The sequence below is a fragment of the Hydra vulgaris genome, chromosome 08, assembly GCF_038396675.1.
Source record: "Hydra vulgaris chromosome 08, alternate assembly HydraT2T_AEP".
NCBI classification, from domain to species: Eukaryota; Metazoa; Cnidaria; class Hydrozoa; order Anthoathecata; family Hydridae; genus Hydra; species Hydra vulgaris.
The window spans coordinates 25,517,501-25,545,000 of NC_088927.1; the positions used below are offsets into that span (position 1 = coordinate 25,517,501).

The window sequence follows — 27,500 nt, forward strand, 5'->3', positions numbered from 1 at the left end:
TTTACTTATCACAAGTTTTTGCAATGTCAAGTAAAAAGTCTAAAAATCAAAAATTGTTTTTGAAATTTTTCATAGGAAGTCCATCATTATCATATTCAATAATCTCAAAAGCATATAAAGTTCCAAAACCAACTGTTGGAATTATTATAAAAAGTTATAAGGAAAATAAAACTGTAAAAAGAAAATCGGGAAGTGGTGGGAAATCAAGATTTATTTCCAAAAAAAAGGCAAAATCAATAGTCAACTAAATTCTTCAAAATCCGACTCAGTCACATTAAGATATAGCATAAAGTTTAAATGCAATAGATCTTTCGTTCAAAGAGTATTCAAAAAAGAAAATCTGAAAGCATATTACAAGAAAAAATATCAAAAAGGTTGCTTGATGGAGAAATCAAAAATTGAACAAGCTAAAAATTTGCTTAAATTAATTACAAAAAGAAATTTAGGCATTTTTAGAGACAATGAAACTTACTGTAAAAAAGATCACTCAATGATTCCAGGTAATCAATACTAATATCAGTCAAAAGTTATAAAGCTTCTGACAAATTTAAGTTTTTAATTATTTTTCATTAATTTGCTCTGAAGTACCTTTTATGGCAGGCTATTCGCAGTTGTGGTTTTAAAAGTTCTCTTTTCATAACAAATCAATCTTTCACATCAGAATTATATGGGACTGAATGCTTGAAAAAACAACTTCTTCCTCTAATTAAAAAGCACAAACAAACAACCTTATTTTGGCTAGATCTAGCATTGATCCACTATTCCAAAAAAGTAATGCTGTGGTAGAAGAAAAATAGAGTCAATTTTGTTCCAAAGAATGCTGATCCACCAAACTTTCCTGATCAGCAAGTTACCGAATCTTACTAGGCAATTGTGAAGGGAATATTGAGGAAAATAAGCAAATGTGCAAATAGTGTTAATATTTCTGAGATTTATTGATAAATGTTACAAAAAAAAGTGACGCAAAGTAAAATTGTGGAGATAATGGCCGGTACTTTACAAAAATTTAAATTACTTGCACGTCATAAAGTTAAGGCCAAATTTATTTTTGTTGAAATAAAAACTATTTATGTAAGGATCATTACAAAAAAAATCATTACAATTTATTAAGTGGTTTTTGAGAAAACTCAATTTAAAATTGTCCAAATTTCAACCGATCATGGTGATTTTCTCTGTGCAGCGGCCTTGTTTCTCTGTGCAGCAGCCTTGTTTGTCAAGATTTGTGTTTCGGAGTTATAGAGTTGAGAGAGGGTAATAGTTACCACAATTAAGTAGCCTCCTCGTCTGTAATGACCTTCTTAGCCTTGGGAAGGTGAATTAAATAAAATATATATATATATATACACATATAAAGATGTACATATGCATTTACAAATATACATTTGTTAACTTTCAAAAGATTTTTATAGGAGTATGAGAAAGTTGTTGATATAACACGATTTGATATTCCACCAGATCTAGCAGCTGTATTAGTCAGATTAAAGCGTACGTTTTTTTGTTGTTGTTGTAAATTATAACAAATTAAATATAATTACCCATAGTTCATAACTTATTATTAAATTTAGATTGGGAACCAGTTCACTTGGACTACAATATTATAGCAGTTGATAAAGTAGCACCTTGGGATTATGCTGAATGCACTCTTCCTGGTGATATTGATTTGTGTCAGTTTTCAAAATTTGCCAAGTTGTTTTTTCAGGTTGAAAACATTTCGGTTTAGAAGGAAAAAATTAGATCATCATAATCTTTTAATGAAACATGAGAAACATTAAAAAAAAAATTTCTGTTAATTATATGATTATAAAGCCATTCTATTTATTTATTCTTCCATTCTATTTATTTCACTTATCTATTATTTTTAAATTATGAAAATTAATTTTTTAGGACAACATTGGTATAACTTATCGAAAAGTCCCTCTTAGAACATCACTTCTTAAGCAAAAGTATACAGAAATTGTTGAAGCCGTAATTAGTTTTAAACTTGTAAGTTTTATTGCAAACTTAAGTTTTTGTTCATGATTTTATACCTAAAACTACAACTTACTTTAAAATTATAACATTTTGTTTTATGAGTAGATAATGCGATTCATGGATGATGTTACTATGAATGGTTTAAGACAAATTGTTTTGGGAAATTACATTGTAAACAAAGTAGGTGTAAACTCTTCTTCTAGTATTTATAATGAGTATTTTTTTATATACTATGACAGCCATTTTTTTAAAAATAATAACAATCATGTTAATAATACAACTATTTTATATAGATAACAACAACCATGTTGTTTAGTTACATGGCAAAAAATATTAAACCTAATTTTAAAACGATTTGTGACATGTTTTCTAATATTTAATTCTATTGCTATCTGTTGTAAATAAATGTAGTATTATTGTTGTCTTTTGTAAACAAAATTGTTTTGCGAAAATACATTCAAAGAATGACTTCTTTTTTGGATTTTGATTTTATAAACATCATATAATTACATAAATGTATGAATTATAAAAAAAAATTTTTAAGTTGTCAAAAGTAATTAGTTTAGGCTATCTTAGAATAAGTAGCCAATATACTTAAAGTTTTTATATGTTTGTAAAACCGTCATTTAAACCAAAAAGTCTATAACATGAGTTTTGATGAGCAAGGTTATAATGAGTACATAAGCTGTACTGAGTTATAAGTTAAGTGTGGCACTAGGAGGGATGTTGTGATGTTTTAACTTGCTCTACCATTGTATTAGTGATACACATATGAGCAAGTTTTAATAACCAGGGTTTATTATAAAAATATTACATTAGAGTCTGAAAGAGCTACAACAGGTTATTTTCAGTGAAATATTTCAAATGAAATTTGATAAAACAAAAATGAAAATATAAAACAAAAGTAAAAAATTAAAATAATGAATTTTTTTATTTACATTTAGTTTCAGTTATTATTAATGTTATTATATTATGTATATTGTTATGTTTCATTTGATTATTTAATTTAGGGGATTCGTCAACCTGAACTGCGTGATGAAATTTATTCACAATTAGTTCTTCAAACTCAAAACAATCCATCTGAGCAAAGTCTCTATCGTGGATGGTATCTTATTGGTTTATGTTTGTGCTGTTTTCCTCCATCCTCTCGAATGAATAAATATTTGCTTAAGTAAGACTGTTTTATTCCTGCAAAAGACTATGTGTTCTGTGTGTTTTTTCTACAGAATATGTGTTTTTTGTGAAGCAATATGATACAGACTGCAACAGACTATGTGATATGTTTATATGTATGTATCATATTACTTTACACAGATATAATATGTGTGAAGTGATATAATACATTAGGTGGTATATTATGCTCTATGTAAAGTAGCCGAAGAAGTTAATATACATTATCAATACAAGACTTTTTGCTTTTTAAAATTTTTAGATATGTTTCTGACAATGGTTATGAAGAGCATAAACCATTTTTTCAACGCAAGCTATTATGCTGGGATGTAAACTCAACTGGTAGAGTATTTCCACCCACTCTACTAGAATGGAAATCTCTTTCAGAGTTATCAAATATATCATTGATGTGTGAAATGGCAGATGGTATATGATTTGATTTTAACACATTTTAATTGTTTATTATTTTACACATTTTAATTATAATTTAAAAAAAAAATGTTGTTTAGGAGCTTTAAAAAAGTGCCATGTTCCACGTTCTACCACGTTCCTAGTACTACCTGGGGTGTGGTGGTATCAAACTTCTTCTTATGAAACTTATGAGCTTCTCACTTATGAAACAAGCGCACTAACACTACACCACTACCTCATTGTATTATTGTTTATTAGTAAATTAATTAAATTGTTAGTAGATTAAAGGGATCCCAAACCTAACTTTTTATTTAAGTCAAAGCTCGCCTACTTTTGTTGTAGGCCAAAAAGTCAGCATAATATATGCCACAATCTACAGACTTAATAATTTATTCAAGTCCATTTTATTTCTAATAGTTTCAGTACTTGATGTCATTGATTTTTTTTGTTTGTTTACATAATTGATCTTTTACACAAACAAAAGAAATTAATGATGTCATGTACTGAAACTCTTAGGAATAAAACACGCTTGAATGAATTATCAAATCTGTAGATTGTGTATATTATGCTGACTTTTTCACCTACATCAAAACGAAGAGATGGAGTTTCGACTTAAATAAAAAATTTTTCTTGGTATGCATTTATTCTTTTGTTATAATCAGAAAAATTTATGCCAAATGTTTTTTTTTTATTATTGTCTTTAATATGAGCACAACATGTTTCGGAGGTTTGGTATCCCTTTAAACAAAGTTTGTTTTGATTTAGCACTTAAGGATTAGGGTATAAAATTCATAGCAATACAAAATAACAATAGTTTCATTTATCATCTGAAATATTTAATAAAATACAAACTTATTTATATACAATCTTTCCAGTTCTGCTTGTTTTTAGAATTATCTTTGCTTTTAGTTACTAAGTTCTTTTTAAAATCAGTTTTTGTCAGTTTGGATAATTTATTGGATCTAAGTTGGTAGATATACTTGATATAGTTTTTAGAGGACGGCCTGGTGAAGCACCATCTTAGAATCCCATCAAATGCAATCCCAATTTCATTATGAGAAAGAGGATTATAGCAATGTCTATTGTACTCATTAAGTAAACACATTTTTACAACTGAAATAAAGTGACCTTCTATAGCTGCTTGACAAATTTCCTTATCTTTCACCTCAACAAAGATACTCTGCTAAAAAATACAAATACACAAAATTAAAATTTATTTTGTTTCTAATCTTGAAAACAATTATGTTAAAGAATTTAAAAGAGCAAAAAAAAGTATTTCAAAATGTCTTAAGTAAAGCAATGCACATGATAATAAGCAAGACAATACCTTTACATTTGTATTTAAGTTAGAATAAAAAATTTAATTAAAAGAAAATGTTTTTCTTAATTTTATTAGTGATCCATAAATTGTATAATATTTTTAAATTAAACTAAACTGATGCTATTTTGGATTTGTTACTAACCTTAGGAATCATTTTAATTTGATTAATAGCCTTAGGTTTAATGTGCCTGAAGATAAATTTAAAAGTCTACAATGTAAGTACTTAAAGTAAAAAATTTCTAATATCAGTACAAATATATAAATGCAGTAAAAATTAATCATTACAACAGATATCTAACAAAAAAACCACCGACTTATTCTCTTCAATTCTTTATCTAAACAATGATAAAAACACTTTTATTTAATATTTATGGCATATATATTTAACGTAAAAATAAACAATAACTAATTATAAATTACCACTAATTGCTCTCTTATGCTGATGTCTCTGTTTTCTCTCTTATGATGATATCTCTGTTTGCTCTCTCTTAATTGAATAAAAAATTGTAAATAATCTAATAAACATATGACCTAATAAAAATGTTAAAATACCTTTAAACTTTCTTCTCCATTATTATTATTATCAACAAAACACCAAAACAAAGAAATATATTTATATGTGTATATATATATATATATATATATATATATATATATATATATATATATATATATATATATATAAATAGATTAAAATAAAAGGCCGCGAAACTTAGTTATTTTCACATGCTTCGATGTCTTTTTCTTTTCCTTTTTGGAGAAAAAGAAAAGAAAAAGGCAAGATAGCAAGAACAAAAAGTAGGACTGTTTGTTGACAAAGTCTCCCAATTTTGATGTAGGAATAATTTCAATCTGAGTTTCAGGCTTCTTTTAAACCAGATCTTTTAACTCCAGTATATCATAAGAAAGTATCTTGTTTAACATGTTGGTCTTCGGTTTTCAGTTCTTTATCAAAAGCCAGATCAAAAATTACTTGTTGTAGGGATAGATACCAAGTATGATGCATGAGGCTCTGGTAAACCCTTCTACTGTTTGTAGCTGAAAAGCAATATTGAATGCCATTAAATCATTTAAGGGTGTTTGAAAAGCATTAGGGCTTTTCAGAAAGAAGAATCCATGAAAAAATACAATTGAATAATCCATGAAAAAACATATTGAAATATCTGAAGGTTGCAGCTTTCAGATAGCTCAATGTGATTTTTCTAATTGTCTCAGAATTAGCAGGGTGGTAATTTGAGTCATGAATAACCAATAAGTAGATACAGTTAGTTATAAATATTGCTTCATGATGAGTTCTATGCTATTTAAATAAGAAGTTTGATCACTTGGCTTACAGAAAAAATGCCCGAAGTTCACAAAGATACCTGTAATTACCTCTCTAAAAAGTATTCTTATGAAAAGCTGTGATACAGAATTATTTAGTATCCAAGCTAGTTTAAACAGTAACAAGTTGGGGCTAAAAACAATTTGACTCCAATCAAACTTTACAATTCTCTCAAGTTTGTTTACAGCTTTGCAAAAGTGCATCCATAGTTTTTGGAGAATTACATAAAGTTTCTTGCTGGGACCACATGCTTGATCAAAAATTTCTTTCATTAAATGAGCCACATGACTTTCATAGATGTGATGTCTGCACATTAACCTGAGGACAGGTCTATCTAGGACATATGAAATAATAATGCTTATGGCGCCTATATTTTTCCAGTGTTACTGGATGCTAATCAACACAATTTAATAATCTGATCAGACATCTCACAGCATTGTTTGAATAGAAATGACTTGATCACTTCCCATGAAGCTTTCAATTTTAAAGATGCTAAGAAAGAAGTCTAGTTGACCTGGTTCTAGTGAAGATGTGCTAATGGCAATTCTAATCCTATCCATTTTTAGATATGTCTTTTTTTCAATTGTGTCTTTTCAAAACCTCTTCATTTGTCTATGTTTTCCTCTCTGATTATCTGGACCTCAGACTCCACTGTGTTTTCTTGTTTAGAGTTGATCTTGATATCGGTATACTATCAATGAGTTGATCTTGATATCAATATGTTATCAATACAATCATCTTCACCAACCTTGTAAAGAAAAGACAAAAAACATCTACCCAGCCTGACTCCAATCCCAAATCTGGTCTTAATTAGAATCCAATTGTAAAGAATGTCTTTCATACTTAACCAATTGAAGGCAAACTTTGATGTCACTCTGAAATTTTTCCATTTTTTCTGGGCTTTGCCTGGAGGTAAATATAGTTCGTTGCATTCAGTTTGATTGTCACTATCTGCGCTTGAAAAATTACTGAGTGAATAGTTATTTTTTTCTTTATTTTATCTCCATACCTTTGGACTTGGGCCATGTCCCCTCTCAGACAATTGCTCAAGAACAGAAGCCTCATCATCCCTGTTTTTATCACTTTTTATTAAAGCAAATATATTTGTTTTATGAATAGAGAAGAGAAACCTGCTCTCTTTCTAAAAACTGTTTATCTTCTTTTTGTAGCTGTTCTTTAGTAGATCAAGCGTTTTTAGCATTTTTAAAATGTGATGTTCCATGACTTTTTTGGTTTTTCTGGTCTTGATAGTTTGCTCTGTCACAATGCAGACATCATTGAACCAAGCCTGTTACCATAAATTGACAAGCAATTTGGATATAAGTTCAAACCTATATATATATATATATTTATATATACACTTATATCCGGGTTGTCCCACACCTTTGGGTGATAATAATGTTACACTGCTGACACATATATAAATATGCATGTATTCATGCATATACATTAAAACAGAGGTGCACACTGGATTTTTAGATGTTTAAGTTTTGACGCTTACTGGTAGTGTTCAAACTCTATACTTTTGTATGTTCATTCTTATGTCAAATGAGAATGTTTTGTAAAGAATTGCGGTGATTGGAGCATCGGAACAAAAAAAAACTTATTTTTAGGGCCCACATGGGAGCAACAAGTTAATAAAATATTTTTTCTCCTATTTTTATTTAAGTTTATATTTATTAACAAATTTTAAATTTCATGCAATAATCTATTAGTATTCAGTTTTTATGACTTTGCAAAGTTTTTTTCCCCTTAAATTGAGGGGGGTTAAAACTTTATATGGTCATAGTTTTTGAAAAATAAGAGATTATTGCATAAAATTTGAAGTTTGTTGATAAAAATAAATTTAAATAAAAATAGTTGAGAATATATTTTATAAACTTGTTGCTCCCACGCTAAGGGCTGGGTGGACCAAAAAATTTTTTTGTTCCCAAGCTCAAATCACCGCAATTCTTTGCAAAACATTCTCATTTGGCATAAGCATAAATATACAAAAGAAAAATGCTAGTAAATGTCGAAATTCAAACAACTTAAAATCCAGTGTACACCTCATGTTAATTTAACATAATATAATATATGCTTTTATGTTAATTCATAGGATATCAACAGGTTATTGAAGTAGAATCGAGTGCTTTAGGAGAAAATGTTGCTAAATCATTCTTACACGTTAGGTATAATAAGTTAATTGGCAATACCTATAAAAATAATTTTTTTTTAAATGTGAATTGAATGCTACAAAAATAATCAAAATAAAAAATTAGTCTTTGTTTTTATAGTTGTTTTTATTTTTGAACCATTTAGAGATATTGCTGATCCAGCTGTATCGGGTTGGTCATTCTATTTGCAATTTGAAAGATCATGTCGTCTTGATCTTTGTGGGGATGATACAATTCTTGATCTTATATCTACTTTAGAACAACCTCTAGGATTTCCTTGTAGCATGGCACACACATGCATTTCATTAGATAGAGCTAATCCAATGCCTCCAGGCCGAAAAGAAATCATCATAGAGTAAGTGTTAAAACATGTTAATTAAAACAAAAATAGAAAGTTGATTTTCTATTTGTATATATATATATATATATATATATATATATATATATATATATATATATATATATTATATATATATATATATATATATATATATATATATATATATATATATATATATATATATATATATATATATATATATATATATATATATATATATATATATATATATTATAATAGTATAAATATGTTGTGAAGTATTTAAAAAAAAAGTTTTATATAAATTTATGTAATTATACTTTTAAACTTTAAAAGTTTAAAAGTATATTATATTTATATTAATAAATTTATTTTTTTTAAATCATGACTGTAATCTGTGTTCATATTTACTCTTACTATTGTTGAATATTTGGCTTCACTCAATTATCTACAATGTATTTTAGTATAATATGTATATGTTTTTTTCCTTATGTTTATATATATATATATATATATATATATATATATATATATATATATATATATATATATATATATATATATATATATATATAAATATATATATATAATGTTAATTTTTGTTTAATATATGTTAATATATGTTCATTTTATGTAGAGCTCACAAATCATATACTCATCGTACACGGTTGGAACGTTTACGACAAGCATATTCAGACGAATTATCTTCACAGCCTCTTGTTTACCATCAGGATGAAAATAATGAGATACCTTTCCTTGCATCCCGGAGAGCTAGTGGCCAAGATCTATTTTTTTTGCCTGATGACAGATTTTTTTATAAACCTTCTACACAACTACCATCTTATTTCAATAATGAAAACCAAATAAGGTCCAGATATTTTAATCAAGAGTCTTATCTTCGTGATCCATATCAGCGTTTCACTGATGCAGCTTATCTAAACAATCAACCAAATGAATTAGAAGAAGTTTTTATGCAGCGTGTTCATCGAAAAAAAGTTCCTCCTCCACCAGCCCCACCACCTCCTCCTATTATGCCATCAGCATCCCATCCAAACTCTGCTGCCTCATCTAGAGCAAATACTTTAAACAAAAAAAATATTCCAAAACCTCCATGGGATATGGAGGAGGTTTTGCAACGATCGAATGAAATAAAATTCAAACGTGACAAAAGTGCAGCAAATGGTTCTTATGAATTAGCAACAAAGAATCCTTCCTCAGAAAAATCCGGAAATTATCAAGGAAAATATCAAGGCAGATCTGTTTCTGATATTATTGCACGAAATCAAGAAATTATTGACTTGTCTGGAGATATTCGTGCAAATGATCAAACTTTGCCAAGAGGAACTAAGAAGTTACAACCTTCAATACTAAGTCCTTTAAGTGCTTCTCTTTCTAAGTCTTCAAAGAACCGGTTTGCAAATATTGCTAATCGATTTGAACATCAAAAAGGTTATGATAGACCTACATCTTATGGAACGCATGGATCAGGAGTATCTGCATATGTTGACAACATCTTTGAGCCAGTTTTTGCTGATGAAAATGAAGAGATTTTTCAAAATAAAAAACTACTAGTGAGTTCTAATAGCAAATTCTTCCCCTCTGTGTATGTGTATATGTATATATATATATATATAAATATATATGTATATATATATGTATGTATATATATATATATATATATATATATATATATATATATATATATATATATATATATATATATATATATATATATATATATATATATATATAGGCATACACAGACTTAAAAAGCAGCATTTGTATATATATATATATATATTTATAAATGTAGTGTGTATGTGTATATGTATGATATATATATATATATATATATATATATATATATATATATATATATATATATATATATATATATATATATATATATATATAGGCATATACAAACTTAAAAAGCAGCATTTATATAAATATATATATATATATATTTATATATCTATATATATATATTTAGATATATATATATATATATATATATATATAAATATATATATTTATAAATGTAATGAGTATGTGTATATGTATGAATATATATATATATATATATATATATATATATATATATATATATATATATGTATATGTATATATATTCATACATATACATTTGTATATATATATTTTTCTATATTTATAAATGTATATATATATACACACACACACACATACACACACCAAAATGCTCAGCCTATGAATGTACTTAATCCATAACAGGCTAAATCAGTATCATGTCATTAGTGATGGTTTAATCACCTGACAATGATATAATAATGATTATAATGACAATCATTATGATTATGGCCATGATAATAATTGATGATTGTGATGATCATGATCATTATGATAGTGATCATTAATGATGTCACATAATGATTATCATGATTATGATCATTATGATGGTGATCATTATGATGGTGGTAGTTACAAGTAGAAAGTTTTTTGTTATAAAATAAAAAACTCTCTCACTCCAACTAAAGGCATAAATATCCTGTTGTGGTATAATATAACAAGTTGTATGTTGTAAATGTAACAATCCATTTAACCTGTTATGTCATGTAACTTATTTTTTTATTATAGTGGAGAAAAGTTCCTTGATACATACTTTTAGATTTCCACCCATTATCTTGAAGCTAAATAGTTATTTAGTAATATTACATAAATTTACATCAATTAACTGATTTAGAACCAATTAAAAGGTGGAGGCTTTTATCCAAATCGCATACCAAATGAGATTGCATATAATCATAATCACATTTATTCAAATGTTCATTCAACCGACCCACAGTTAATGCTTATGAATCAACTTTCGCAACAACAGCAATATGTTCAAAATGAACTTTTTAATGTAAAAAGAACTGGTTAGTTTTTTTAAAGGTTTTTATTTTATATAGTTTTTTATGCATTCCAGCATGTGGTATTTGAATTCTATCATTATTTGCTATAGTTATTGTGAGTATTGCAACTTGTTATAATGTTTATAGAAAAAACTTGGGGTTTATAGAGAAAACTTGGCGTTATTAAACACACTTTTTATATTTTGATAATCTAAAATCAAACCAAATGTCTTCTGCTTAGGTGGAATTAATTTAGAAACCCTAAACATATAGAATACTCAATCAATCTAAAAGTTTTTAAGCTATATTAAAATCAGTTTTAATGGTATATTTACATTACACATTTTATATGATATTTAACTTGAATGAAATATTATTTTAATATTTCATTTAAGTTTTTATGGATAATATAAAAATTAAACAAAAAAAGTTAACTTAAATAAATGTTATATAATTAAAATGTTTTATGTAACAAATCATTACTAGTGAAAATTAAAGAAAACAAAAATTACCAAAACTCAGCAAAAAAATAACTTGAAAAATTAATATATTAATTACCTTTTGTAGCTTAGTATATATTATACCTTTTTCTATAGCTTAAATTTCTATTTTAATTAATTAGAATTATTAGTTTAAAAACTCTACATTTTTTGCAAACTCTTTACGGCTTTGTGATATTGGTTAGCCACAACTGCTTTGTGGTATTGGTAATGCACTTAGCCACAACTGACTTCAAAGTAACTGTTATTGGCTGAAAAATATATGATCAAAGAGATTTTATTTAACCAAAATGTAATTGTGTGACTTAATAATAACAATAACAATTCTGTTTTTTATTTTTAAGTTTATTCAGGGTCTGGTCTCTACATTAATTTATGAAGTACATTATTTTTAAGTTTATTTCTGGTATGGTCTCTGCAATTGATTGCATAGTAAATTATTTCTGGTATGGTCTCCGCAATTGATTGCATAGTAAATTATTTTTAGAAAATGCAGCACAAGCACAAAATTTTTATGAAGATTCTAATGATCAATTTCAAAGGAATTACTTTCCGAATCCTTCTTCTCCACCTCCTATAGGTTTCAATAAACCACCACAGTCTGCAGATACTGTAAATGTAGTGAGAAGACTTCCTTTTCGAATGCCGGGAGTTGTTAAGGTAAAATGATTAAGTTACTAATTTGTATCGTATAGTAACCTAATATATTGTGTTATTTAATATAAAATATGAAAATGAAAAACTTATACAAATTCATTTTTTGTTATATATATTTTTTTATAGTAGTGCATTAGTCAATAGTGTTTTTATTAAAAACACAAGCAAATAAAATAAGTGAATCACATGAAAAAATAAATCTTTTTTCTCTCCTGTCAAGTTTTTGGTTCTTTCTTAAAGGTTTTTGGAATTAGTTTTGTGACTTACAGGTTTTAGTGTACTTTTTTGGTAGACTTACTTTTGAAATATTGTTATTGCATAATATAAACTTTGTTTTGCTGTTCAACGCTATAGGAAAATGTTGTTGTTGTTGATTAGCATTGTAGTAACACTTGTTATGAGCATTATTAGGAGTTTATTTGAATTTATTGAATTAGGTTTGTTTTAGTTTAGTTTGTTAAAAAAAATTTTAATGTTAGATATTGATTTGTTTGTTCAATATATATACTAAAGCTCTTGCAGATAATTATGACATTATTACTATGTATAAATATATATATACATATATGTACAAATATATACATATATATGTGTGTGTGTATATGTATGCAGGGGGCACCAAAAGCATATTTTGGTCTTTGAGATAGCTAAATCCCAGACATGGAGCAAACTCCAAACATTTATATGTTTATACTTATGTCAAATAAGGATGCTTTGCAAAAAATTGCGATGATTGGAGCTTGGGAACAAAAAAGCCCCAAAATTTTGGCCCCCTGCCCCAAATAAGAGAGCAACAAGTTCTTTGTGCTATTTTCAACTAGACTTATATTCATTAATAAGTTTTAAGTTTCATAGTATTATCTCTCAGCGTTCAAAAATTATGACAATATAAAACTTGCAACCCCTTCAAGTTGAGGGAGGTTTAAACTTTATATAGTCATAATTTTTGAACAATAAAATATTTTACTATGAAATTTAAAATTTATTGATGAATATAAGTCTAGTTGAAAATAGTACAAAAAATATTTCATTAACTTGTTGCTCTCACGTTTGGGGGCAGGGGGGCCAAAATTTTGGGGCTTTTTTGTTCCCAAGCTACAATCATCGCAATTTTTTGCAAAGCATCCTTATTTGACATAAATATAAACATATTAATGTTTGGAGTCTGCTCCACATCTGGAAGTTATCTCAAAGAAAAATGCTTTTGGCGCTCCTGTATGTATGTATGTATGTTTAGTATTTAGATAGTATTTAGTTTTATTCTGATATATGTGTAGATAAAATGCTCAGAAAAATTAAACACTTAAATAAAAATAACTATATAGCTTATATTTATTATATTGTTACTATTAGGGAATAGAAGAAAGCTACAATCCTGAGTTTGAAGCAATGGTTAACAAAACATTCGCTCATAGAAAAGATTGGACAGATAGTGATGAGCTTACTCATTCAGTTCTTTATCCTCGTCAGAACTTACCTTATTTAACATATACTAATACCCGGTGGAAAATTTTTTTAAAGAAAGAGGTACTTTTGGTTGTTTATTTTTTATTATGTTACGTTTATGCTAGTTTTTAGAAGTTTATTATATATAATTTTAGTGTTACTATTGAATTATATATATATATATATATATCAACCCTCGGAGTTTGAAAAAATGAGGTCGGCAAAAAAATTTGATACTTAGGTTTTACCATAAAACATAGAAATAAGGCCAGCAATTTTTTGCTGGCCTCAAGCACTTCTAAATCTGCAGTTAGGTTGGCAGACCCTGATTCTGAGGGCTATATATATATATATATATATATATATATATATATATATATATATATATATATATATATATATATATATATATATATATATATATATATATATATATATATATATATATTTACAGGGTGTTGGCCATGAATATATTTTTTATTGCATTTTTGCAATATTAGGAATTTTTGTTGTTATTGCTCTAAAAAATATTGGGAATTTTTGACCATTGGAATTCTGCAGTATACACAGTGCCATTAGGCTAGCTAACACCCTGATATATATATCTGTATATATTTTTTAGGATATATCTAATTATAAAAATTTTATTTAGATTTTTTTTCCAAATGAAATTATGAATGCAACATTAAAGCATTTGATTTATAGACAAGTAAGTTTGTTCGCACTTTTTTTATTCACCCCTGCATCTTGTTATTAAAGTAAATTAGCGTTATTCACTCCAATGTTTTGCTATCAAAGTAATTATTTTTATACATCCCTACATTTTTCTTTAAAAGTAAGTTTAATTTATACACAAACATTTTTTTAAAGAAATTTTTTTTTATGCACCTTTCTATTAATGCAAAGATGCTGAATAAATTTCTTGTCTTTTATAATGTATTAAACCCAAATTAACTTTTATATCAAAAAGTAATAGCTCCATTAAGCCAATCAAGTCTCTAACATTTTAGATAACAATAAAGAGAAAAAAAACAAAAAAATATTTTTTAAAATTTAAATGCTTATTGCTAAATTTTTACTAAATTATAATAAAAGAATAAATTGATTTTATTAAAATGAGTTGTTTATTTGAATCAGAACTTAATTGTATGGCAGTTTCAGAACCTGAAAAATGACTAATAAGGAGAAATTCCAAAAATTAAAAGAAAAATAAGCAAAGTTGTGACATCATCAAAATGGAAAACGATGAGTAATCTCTAATAAACACTGAAACAAATTTTTGTAAAGGTCTGACTCTATCAAACAATAGAATTAAAACAGTGTTTGATAACTTTTACTCAAGTCAAAATAAATCAACTCAAAATTAAATGATTTTATTTTTGATGACTTTTTATAAAACAAAAAAAAGAAAAATTAATAAGAAGTTAAAAAACGAAAACTTTTTATCAAGTATGACATTTCAAATGTTAAAAGTTTGTGTGAAAATATTCTGTTCATTATTTCAAATTAAAAGCACTGGCCAAAATTGAGTGGAGTGGCCAAAATAGAAAAGTTAAATCACATAATAATTCTTAAAAAAGAGGTGGAAAACAATTTAATCCAAAATATGAGTACCAAGGAAAAGATTAGAAACATATTTCAAAATCTAGTTGCAAATCAGGACTCTATTCAATAAGCCATTTTAATAAACAATAGTATTTGAAGAGGATTTGAATGTTACAAAAGAAAAAAAAAATCTGGTCATTAAAAATATTTTATGACTGAATTTACCAGAATTTCGGTAGGATAAATATAAGTTAAATCAGACTCTAAGTTTTATTCTGGTTTTTTAATTATTTATTTTAATATATAGACTAATGTTTAACATCTCAATATTCATAATTTTAATGAATAGAATGTCTTCATTTGAATTAAACAGTTGTGATGTCATCTTTGCAGTGATATAATGAAATTCACAGAGAATTTCATTCTTCATTCATGCATTTAGCTTTTCTCCAGTTATATATTTATGCTGCATGCATAAACATATAATCATGCATACATGATCAAACAACTTTTGCAAGTCTCACATTGATTTTCTCTTAACAGAATCTTGTTGACATGACAAAAATTTGGCTATTAAAGAAGTTAATGAGTAAAAATTCTGTGATAATTTTTAAAAGTTGTAATAAAATGAAATTTTTTATGTGCAGTTTTTTTTACACAAATTTCATTATTTTAATGACCCAAAATTTGTAAAAGCTAATTTGCATCATTAAAAAAACTTTTGTTGGCAATCCAAAAGCAGAGATAAACAAGGCAACTAAGTTTTTTTTTGTTTTTCAAAGACTAATTTAAATCTATTTGTGAAGAAATATTTTTTCTAGTTCTTTTTGAGATCATGTTGTTGTTCCATTACATAATGTCATATAAAATAAGTTCTATGGCTTTTAGTCATTTTGCAAATTAGACTGTTAGTCTAATTTGCAAGGTTTAGAATTTTCTTACAAACTCAACATTTCAACACACTCACATTTAGAGTAGCTAAAAATAGCATTTAGACGCCATGGGTTTATTATAAATTCTTTGTCATGAAACTTTGCAGACATTTTAAATAAGGCTTTTTTTTGTATTTCTAACGGGTGATGCGGAAGTTATCGGATAAATCCTAATTTCATTATTTGAGCATAATAATTAGTTTTTGTGGTTTTATGCGCAGGCATAAACGTTCTATAAAATATAAACTTTATTATTTGAAACACAATTATTTAAAATGAAGTTAAATGCAGCTGAACAAGAATCTTTTCAAAAGCAACTAAAAATGTTTTTTGTAAATAAACCTAATATAAAAAAAAAAAAAATCGTAAACCATTGTGAAAAGGAAAGATTTGCTCGAAGTACAATATATGATAACCTAAAAAGACTTGAAACTGTTCAATCGTTTTCTGATAGAAAGCACCCTGGTCATCCGACATCTTGGACTAGAGAAAAGAAAGCCGAATTAACGAGACTTGTCAACAATCGAAAAGGGGTCAGTCAGAGAAAAATAGGTATTAAATTCGGTGTAAATCAATCGAAAATTGGTCGTCAGTTAAAAAAAATGAATATTAAATATAGAAAACGTGAAAAGACTCCAAAATACACTACAGAACAACAAATAAAGGCAAAGAAAAGAAGCAGGAAACTAGTTAACCAACTCTATAACACAAAGTCGCTTCTAGTCATCGATGATGAAAAATACTTTTGTTTTGCAGGGCACAACATGCCTGGAAATTCTGGATACTACACAAACAACAAAAAGACATGCCCAGAAAGTGTTCGTTTTATAGGAAAAGAGAAATTTCCAAAAAAATTATTAATGTGGAATACAATATCTGACTGTGGTATGTCCGAGCCATTGTTTCGCACTTCCAAGGCTGTAGTGATCAATTCATCAATCTATATTAATGAATGTTTAGAAAAACGACTTCTTCCATTTATTCACAAGTATCATGGAGACTTTTACTATTTATTTTGGCCAGATTTAGCAAGTTCTCATTATTCTAAAGATTCTCTAAATTGGATGGACCAATATGTCTATTACATTGATAAAGAATTTTTGGGGACACTTGGCACAGAAGGTTTATGAGGGAGATTGGCAAGCTTCAACAGAGCAAGTTTTGATTGATCGCATTAAACTAAAACTACAAGAAATAGATTTAAACTTTTTACAGTCACATACGAAAGGCGTCAGATCAAAATTGAAATCAATAGCAGATGGTGGTGTTTTTTCATATAAAAAATAATATATTTTTATTAAAAGATAAATGCTTTATTTAAAAAAATATAATAGTAGTTTGTTTTTTTATAAATAAGTTATTGGCGTTTTTATTTTGTCCGATAACTTCCGCATCACCCGTTACGGTATTTTGTATATACAAAAGTACCACAAAAATACCAAATTAATAATTTAAAACTAAAAACATGATTTCCATGTATTTTTAGATTGAAAGATTTTACATCATTCTAAATACTATAGTAAACCAAAATGTGCCTAATAACAGAAAAAACATGTTTTTAATGGGTTTCAAAATGTATTTGTACATGGGTTTATTTGTTTTGAATATTTAATGAGGCTTAAATATAATTTTTAATTACAGCTTCAAAATCCAACAAATTTTTTGTATTTAAAAAGGACTTAAAATGAGGAAAGTCTGTATCTTAATAAGAATTTTTTTTTTTTTTTTTTTTTTTAGGATGTTTTTATAATTTCTTGATTACTTATTTTTATCATTTCTTTAGATATTGGATGATTTGGGCAGTAGGACATGTGCTAGACTTTCATTAGAAGATCGCTACAAAATGCAAAGATTGTTAGGTATTTTTATTACATTCATACATTTCTATTCAGGTATTATACTTTTTTATAGTTATTTTTTTAATTTTTAATTTATTATTATTAACATTTTTTTAATTATCAAAATTTTTCATAATTAACTTATTAAAACCACATATTTTCAATTTTTTTATTTCATTGTTTATATATTTTACTATTATTAATACTGTTTTAATTTTATTTTTCAATTACGAATTAAATGAAATATTTTTTTTAAATGAAGATTAACTTTTTTTTTTTTTTTAAACATTGTTTGCTTTTTTAAATTCTAATTATTTGTATTTTTATATATATTATATATATATATATATTTATATATATATATATATATACATATTTATATATATATATATATATATATATATATATATATATATATATATATATATATGTAAGTTTTTATATATATTATATATATATATATATATATATACATATATATATATATATATATATATATATATATATATATATATATATATATATATATATATATATATATATATATATATATATATTTGTAAGTTATTCTCATTATACATTATGCATATACACCTTCCAGGAAATAAAAATCTTGTACGCTACCTAAATGCACTAGTACCACCTGACAGGGTTCTTATGCAGATCATAGACTTTACAAAAGATCTTCCATTATACTTTTCAAGATTGTATAGGGTTAATGTAAGTTAATTATGTTAATTTATACCTCTTTGCATGGTAAAGCTAATTTATTTCACTATACATGATTTTTAAAAAAAAAAAAGTTAAAAAACTAAAGAAAGTTAATTTAAATGAAAATGAAATCTAAAATTTGTTGCATAATTTTTTTTAAAAGTTTGCAAAAAAATAATTTATTGAAAAAAGAATAGCTTTATCATGTGAAGTTGCATTCTTCTAATAAAATAATAATTTTCCTTCTTATTAGCAAAAACAATGACTCAAGAGTCAGTGATCTTTGCTGCAAAAGAGCTGCCATTATATTTCTCCCGATTGTACAGAGTAAACGTATGCATTTTTTTCAGATGTATTCTGATAACTTGTCTGTATTTTTAACACATTTTTAAAGCTTTTCCAAAAATTTACTTACTTTTTTGAAAATTTACTTACTTTCCAAAAAAAATTTAAAGTTCTTAATTGTAAGTCTTGTACCATAGACATTTTTTTATTTGTAAGTCTTGTACCATAAACATTTATTTATTTGTAAGTCTTGTACCATAAACATTTTTTTATTTGTAAGTCTTGTACCATAAACATTTTTTTATTTGTAAGTCTTGTACCATAAATATTTTTTTATTTGTAAGTCTTGTACCAAATAAACATTTTTTTATTTGTAAGTCTTGTACCGTAAACATTTTTTATTTGTAAGTCTTGTACCATAAACATTTTTTTTATTTATAAGTCTTGTACCATAAACATTTTTTTATTTGTAAGTCTTGTACCATAAACATTTTTTTATTTGTAAGTCTTGTACCATAAACATTTTTTTATTTGTAAGTCTTGTACCATAAACATTTTTTTATTTGTAAGTCTTGTACCAAATAAAAGTTATGTAACATTTTTACCAAAAAATATAAAAATAGTTAAGAAAGAGTTTGTTTTTTTAATTTTTCAAAAACTGAGTATTGTCTATAACGATAATCTTATATTATTCTAGGGCTATGCCGAAAGAAGTTTCAGTACTTTTCTTGCTGTTTCACATTCAGGCGTAAGATTTGTGACAAGAGAGTCTGTTGAAGATGAGTTAACAACAACAAGTCATCTAAAGTAAGTTTTTTTTTAATGACATTAGTAATGCATTATTACATTTACAAATGATTTACGTAAGTGACAAACTCAAACCCTTTACTGTGGGTTTTCAAGTTTGGGACGGGAAACATTCTAGATAAGAGAAATATAGTTATGGCAGAAAAAAATTTTTTTTTCTTTATTTCTGGAAAACTGTATTGGTTTGTCAGCATTTTAAAACTCAAAGTGTGCAAAATGTATTATTCCACATCTAAATCTGCAAAAGTAAATGAGATCTTTTTCTAGAATCAGGAATTCTGGATATTTTTGTTATTCTTGGAAATCCGAAATCTTTTCTAGAAAAACAAGTTTGATAATGTTAGCAAATGGCTAAAGTTAAGTTTTATGAAAGAATTAAATAAAATGATTATGCTTGCCTTCTTTTATTCAGACAATGAATCAAAAATAAGGCTGTTTATTTAATGTGGTAAAAATTTTTGCTCAAATTGGTCTCACTGGACAATTGTTTTCAGGAATTCTCTGATACTCATCCATGACAAAATCATTTGTTGGTGTCCAACTTGTATTAAGTAGATCCAAAACACTGCTTATGAAAAGGACTTATAATTGCTGTTCATCTTTGTTGAAATCAGCCAAAATCTACCAGCAAATAGCTTCATGGTTTACTATATTGAGCTATTGTAAGCAGGTCATTCACAAAACATCACCCAATGTGATGCAAGTTTTTGAAAATAAAGATATTTTTTTCATAATTTTTAATAATTTCAAGTTTTTTTTTATGGTTTAACATAATTATGCTTGGGCTTTAATTTATGTATTGAAACATGATACTTTTTAATAAGTTGTTGTACCGTCTTGATATTCTGTGATGTTTCGGCTGTAATTGACCCTCCAGGAGGGTCTTAGTCATTGAGGTCATCAATACTATGTTTAAATTAATTGGTTTACCTTCAAACAATCACGCGCAAAGGTGCCTTGTCTGAATATATGCTGAAATCAATTTATAAAAAAAAATTATTTTAAAGAAGTCTAAATAAATAATCATTTCTTCTGAAAAAAAAAAAGTATATATGGAGTGTTTTTTTATTAAACTTTTGTGTTAAAACACAAAAATTTGAAAACTGAGATAAATATTGATCTTTATGAACTTTGAGGCTAAAAAGTAAATGGAAATATTGTTTTGGCTCAAAAATGCTTTAATAAAAAATTGCACGCTAAGTTCACCTTTTTTAATTGCACACTAAGTTGAACTTTTTTAATTGCACGCTAAGTGGAAATTTTTTAATTGCACACTAAGTTAAAGTTTTTTAATAGCATGCTAAGTTGAACTTTTTTAATTGCACACTAAGTTGAACTTTTTTAATTGCACACTAAGTTGAACTTTTTTTTCCATAATGTATCAAACCCAAATTAACTTTTATGTCAAAAAGCAATAGCTCTATTAAGCCAACCAAGTATGTAAAATTTTGCATGACGATAAAAAAAAATGTTTTTAAAATCTAAATGTTTATTACTCATTTTTTACCAGTATTTGTAATTTTTACCAGTATTTCTAATTATCTATGAATAAATTGATTTTATTAAAACGAGTTGTTTATTTGAATTGGAACTTAATTGTGTGGCAGTTTCAGAACCTGGAGAATGACTAAAATGGAGAAATTTCAAAAATTAAAAGAAAAAAAAAGCAAAGTTGTGACATCATCAAAATGGTAAACGATGAGTAATCTCTAATAAACATTGAAACAAATTTTTGTAAAGCTCTGACTCTATCAAACAATAGAATTAAAACTGTGTTTGATAGCTTTTACTCAAATCAAAATAAATCAACTCAAAATTCAATGATTTTATTTTTGATGACTTTTTATAAAACAAAAAGAAGACAAATTTATAAAAAATTGAAAAAACAAAAACCTTTTATTAAGTATGACATATCAAATGTTTAAAGTTTGTGTGAAAACATTCTGTTCATTATTTCAAATTAAAAGCACTGGAGTGACCTATATAGCAAAATATGTTAAATCACACAATAATTAAAGAAGAAGTAGAAAATAATTGAATCCAAAATATGAGTATCGATGAAAAAGTTATAAACATATTTCATGTAGTTGCAAATCAGGACACTATTCAATAGCTATTTTAATAATCAATAGTATTTGCCATTAAATATAAATAAAATGCTTAACACTTTTTTAAAGGAAAGTATGCTGTCAGAAGTTAAGTACCTGTTAAATATCTGTTGTTAAATACATTTATTATAATGATTTTGCTAGTTACTTTAATTTAAGTTTTAGTTCTGTTTGAAAATATATTTGCTCTTTTTTTTACTGAATATAAATGTAAAATTTATTGAAACACAATAATCAGCAAGCGACAAAATTGTTAATTTGTGAGTAAATGGTAAACAAGTTTCAAAAAAATTTACTAATTAATTATTTAATAATTATTTAATTATTGTATAATAAAGCTGAAGTGTATTAGCATGTATTAGTATTTCAGTTACAATTTTTTTTTTTTATAAAAGTTTTATTATTATTCAAAATGGATTAAAATAGTAATAAGTTGGTGATGCACTTTTTACCGTTGAATGGGAAATCCTAATTTGCCTCTTAAATTAATCCTAAAAACTGGTTGATGTTCTAAAAGTACTGTTATTATAACTTTAAATAAGTATTTAACACTTAATGCAATAAATAAAAACGCCAATAACCGACAAAAGTTCCAAACTATCAAGAAAGAGCATAAAATTAAGTCGTTCAATATGTATAAAGCCATAAAATTAAGTCGTTCAATATGTATAAAGCCATAAAATTAAGTCGTTCAATATGTATAAAGCCTGATCACAATGATGAAGAAAATTTATTGGCAAGTCATCCAGGAAAATTATGTAAACTATTGTGTAGAAAAAATTAAAGAAAATAATAAAGAATGATGAAACAAATATGAAGTTAAATTTCAAAAAAATACCAGGACAGCATTTTTGTATGGGAGTCTGCAAAAAAAAGGTGAAAGCTAAGTTTAGAACAATAAAATTAAAACAATTTCCCAAAAGCATTATTGTTTGTCAAGCCGTCAATATGGATTGAAAACACAAAATTTTGTCACCAATTCACTAATGATATTAAATTGAGTACAATTTATCAAAAGAGTGCCTTAAAATGGACTTGTTGCCATTGTGGAACACCCATGATGGTAACGCCATCTTTTGGCCTGACCTAGTGTCTTGTCACTATTTCAAATCCACATTAAACTTCTAGAATCCCTATATCATCATTTTCATACTTAGAACACATAAACTTAAACAAGAAAAAAAATTGAAAAAACCTAGAACAAAGAAAACGATTTCTAATGAAAAAGAAAATATATAAGCTTGAAAATAAAACTCAAAAAACTCAAACTCAATCTGAACTTTTGGCATCAGAGTTTTAGTTTTTTAATTTGCTTTAAAACTTTTAAAACGTTTTATTAAAGTTACACAAAACTCTACTTGTAATGCATCTTGTGAGTTAATAGATACAATCAGTTTTGAAATTGATACATCTACATCTACAAAGTAAATTCTACATCCATCAGGATTCGGAATAACAATAAGTATAAGATTTATTTCTAAAGTGGATTTCTAGAATTTATGAAAATATTAAATGATAGAAATCTTTGCAACAAACAGCAATTTTTAAGTAAAATTGAGGTATATTGCAAGAATAATAATAAAAACACCATTTAATCATTGTTTGTAAATCGAAAAAAGTTGCATTTCAATTAGTTAGCAGCTAATCGTAATTGCAAAATTTCGCTTCACAATTACCTAACTAAATAGCTCTCAAATCTTAATAACTAATTGCTCTCAAATCCTTATCTACAAACTGCTGTTAAAATTTATTGCATAATTGCATTGCTGTAACAATAGTGCTTATGTATGATATCAAAGTATTGGTTACAAATATAGGTTTTGATGAAAATGGCAAATCATTCAAATTTTATAAAATAGTTGATGAAATTTTTTTATTTGGTCTGCTTAAAAGTGAAGTTTAATAACAATAAGCTTTTTTAGTAAACAATATGTTTACCAGTGGTTACCATATGTAAAGCATTTTTTTATTATTTATTCTGTTGTTGTTAAAATGATTTTAAACTTTGTAACTTTTACTTTGATTATACTTTTATTTTTACAGAAAATTGTTTTATTTTTGTGCATGTTTTTAATAAGAAAATAATTTCAAAAGATTCTTTGATTAATTCTTTTTGAAGACACTTTTTAAAATTGTGAGCTTTTGCAAAAATAAAATAACAAAAATTTTTAGTTTCTTTTTTTTTTGCTGTTTTTTCTTTTCTCTATCAAAATGTAATGATAGCTTTTTTTGTTTCAAAATAACTTATTCAAGCAAAAGCTAAGCACTTATTTGATAAGCACTTTTAAAACAATTAATGTAAAAAAAAAAATCTATCAAAATGATATAAAATTTGGGCATCCTATGATTCAACCGAATCGTAAATTTCAATTTAGAACCGATTATGAGAAATTTATTACACCGAAAATATTAACGAAAAAAATTAGAACCGAAATAATTTCAATCGAATTTTCGATCGAAAGTCATAAGTGTATTTAGAACCAAAAAAACTTCGATCGAATTATCAATCAAAATGTCATAAATAATTTTAGAACCGAAAAAATTTCGATCAAAAAACATGAAATAAAGTTTTTAAATTAAATTAAAATAAAAAAAGAAAGGATTTTGTAATTTGATCTAAGTTTTTTCGGTTGTAAAATTTGGTTCTAAAACTTTCGGCGCAAGAAAGGATTTTGTAATTCGATCCTGCAATGAAAGTATACTTTTCAGTTCTAAATGTTTTGGTTGTGAAATATTTTGGTGATATTTTCGAAGATAAATATTTTCGGCTCTATCATGTGACACAAAAATTTGTATGCTGTGGAATTCTTGAACTTTGTGACTTTGAAATGTTAATTCTAAATAATTGAATTCTTCTTCTAAATACTAAATTTTAACTTTATACTCACCATCTAATCAATATTATCTGAATTAATTTTTTTGTTTGTTTTCAATTTTGTTTGAATATTTTTCTCATCACTAACTGAGCTTCTAACTAATAATCAAATAATTATGATAATTATGCATTTGAATTTAGATATAATGATATAATTGAAGTAAAAGCAGTTAATGAAAAAGTTACTCTGGATACACCTGATCGAAAGATTGTGCTACATACAGTGAAGGTTTTTTGTTTGTTTTGTTTTTTTCAAACCAAATATTTTTTTTTTATAACTATTTGTGAATCTATAAATTGTAATATTGTATTTTGAAGGGATATTGAAATTAGATCAGGGATTTATCAGAGCATTTATTTTCATTTTTTATTTGTCAATTTTTGTTTGAAATTATTAATAATCAAAATTTATTTTAAAATAACATTTTTTAAATAAGTTTATAATAAATTATAGTTATATCAAGTTTATTTGATTGAACTTTTCAATTTTGTTTAATTGACTTAACTAGATTTTATCATGTACATACTGAGGGGGTGGTTTGAATAGTTTATGACTTGTATCTGTTTGTTCTTATAATTTCTTTTATTATTAAAAAGTAAAAAAATAAATAAATAAAGTAAAGAAATGAATAAAATAAAGAAATAAATATGAAATATTTAAAAACTAAAAAGTGTTTTTCGATTTTAAAATTAAGGTAGTGATTATTTTTTTATTGTAATAATTCATTATATAATACATTAGTTTTTATTTACATATTTTATTTTTCATTTAAATTATTATTATTATTTTTTGAAATTATTTATAGGCTGCATCAATAAAAAAGTTAATTGATGTTTATATGAAGGCTGCTGAAAAGGTAAATTTTGTTTTAAAGCTAAACCTTTTTAAGATATCATATGAGAGTTTGATGGTTAAGATGATTAAAAATGTTGTTTTAAATGTAACCAATCATCATTGAGATGACCTTTGATGTTCATGGTAAAAATGATGTTTATGGTAAAAGCGTTGTTTATGATAAATATAATATTCTTAGTAAACCTATGAAATTAATGTTTAAGTTGAAAAAATTTAACTAAAACTTAATTTGTTTTATTATAGCAAGAAAAATATGTCAAAGCTCTTGGTGACTATGTTGCCCCGAACCAAGATCATTTATCGTTTAAAAAAGGCACAATAATTAAAATTTATAACAAGAAAGATATTGAAGTTGGTATGCTCTGGGGAACGGTTGGTGATTATAGGGGAAAGTTTCCAATTACACTGGTCAAAGATTATGAGGTAGCTAGTTTTCCTATCTTTATTGTTTGTGTGTGTATATATTCACGTTTTTCTAAATAGTTTCCAACCTGTCTTGTAGACATAATTGTTTATATTTTTTTGAACCAAGACTATCAGTTCTTTTTTCAGTTGCTAAAACTTTGTTAGGTTAAAGATGTAATTCTTACCAAATATTTTAGTTCAAATCTTACATGGTTTGCATTATTATCCATTGCGAAAATGAGTAGTAAACAGAGAGAGCTCAAATAAAAGTAGTAAGCAAAAGTAACTTACCATAACTGGTAACTTTTGCCATAGCAAAAGTACCAGTTATGTTGAGCTAAACAAACTAAAGTTAACAAAAACATGCTTGCAGGATTGTATTTGGCATTAACAAAGCTGTTTATGGTGAAATTCTTTTAAAAATACTCAATGCCCTTTATCTTTATAAACTTAAACACCAAGTTTTGCAAGTTTTTTATATAAAGTGTCATATTAAGTGTCAAATGACATTTATTGTGTTACTCACAGTGAAATAAAATGCACTCAAGACAAATAAATTTTAAATTTTTTTTTATATTTAATTAGAAGCAAATTGCTTTTCCTGTTTCATTTTAGTATATACAGTTTCTTTCAGCTTATCAGCAATAGTTGATGGCATCCATTACTTTACTTACTGATTCTTATCATTAAACCATTTTTTACATTTTGCATTGTCACTAAAATAGTGGACAATTTTTTATCTTTAATTTTGCTTTTAATTTTTTAAAATTTTGTTGCATTTAATTTAACTGCAGTTACATTGAATACTGCCAAGTTCCTAATTTGACGAGGAGTTTTTGTTTTGTTGCTCATGCAAAAAAGTATTGTTTATATATTTCCAATATTGTCCTATGTTTTAATATTGCCAATAAGATAGGGTTATCAGGATAAAATCATAAAGCCCATCTGGCAAATGTAGAATATTTTTTTCATATATAGGTTTAACCTAAA

General features: G+C 25.9%; 1 protein-coding gene across 2 annotated transcripts in view; it reads left to right on the forward strand.

Annotated features, from left to right (window-relative positions):
• Positions 1-27,500, forward strand: part of LOC101235974 (unconventional myosin-XV) — a 116,584-nt gene that overhangs the window by 72,709 nt on the left and 16,375 nt on the right. The window contains exons 27-45 of one of the 2 annotated variants that reach the window (XM_065803313.1): positions 1,410-1,485; positions 1,566-1,699; positions 1,885-1,983; positions 2,077-2,151; positions 2,982-3,142; positions 3,404-3,567; positions 8,296-8,368; positions 8,499-8,708; positions 9,310-10,243; positions 11,395-11,569; positions 12,533-12,705; positions 14,056-14,229; positions 14,801-14,857; positions 18,409-18,484; positions 19,065-19,183; positions 20,157-20,266; positions 25,391-25,478; positions 26,056-26,106; positions 26,349-26,528. In XM_065803313.1, coding sequence (XP_065659385.1) covers positions 1,410-1,485; positions 1,566-1,699; positions 1,885-1,983; positions 2,077-2,151; positions 2,982-3,142; positions 3,404-3,567; positions 8,296-8,368; positions 8,499-8,708; positions 9,310-10,243; positions 11,395-11,569; positions 12,533-12,705; positions 14,056-14,229; positions 14,801-14,857; positions 18,409-18,484; positions 19,065-19,183; positions 20,157-20,266; positions 25,391-25,478; positions 26,056-26,106; positions 26,349-26,528 — 3,129 coding nt within the window. Of the gene's footprint in view, positions 1-1,409; positions 1,486-1,565; positions 1,700-1,884; positions 1,984-2,076; positions 2,152-2,981; positions 3,143-3,403; positions 3,568-8,295; positions 8,369-8,498; positions 8,709-9,309; positions 10,244-11,394; positions 11,570-12,532; positions 12,706-14,055; positions 14,230-14,800; positions 14,858-18,408; positions 18,485-19,064; positions 19,184-19,427; positions 19,508-20,156; positions 20,267-25,390; positions 25,479-26,055; positions 26,107-26,348; positions 26,529-27,500 lie in introns of both variants that reach the window. The other variant, XM_065803314.1, reaches the window with a different exon arrangement.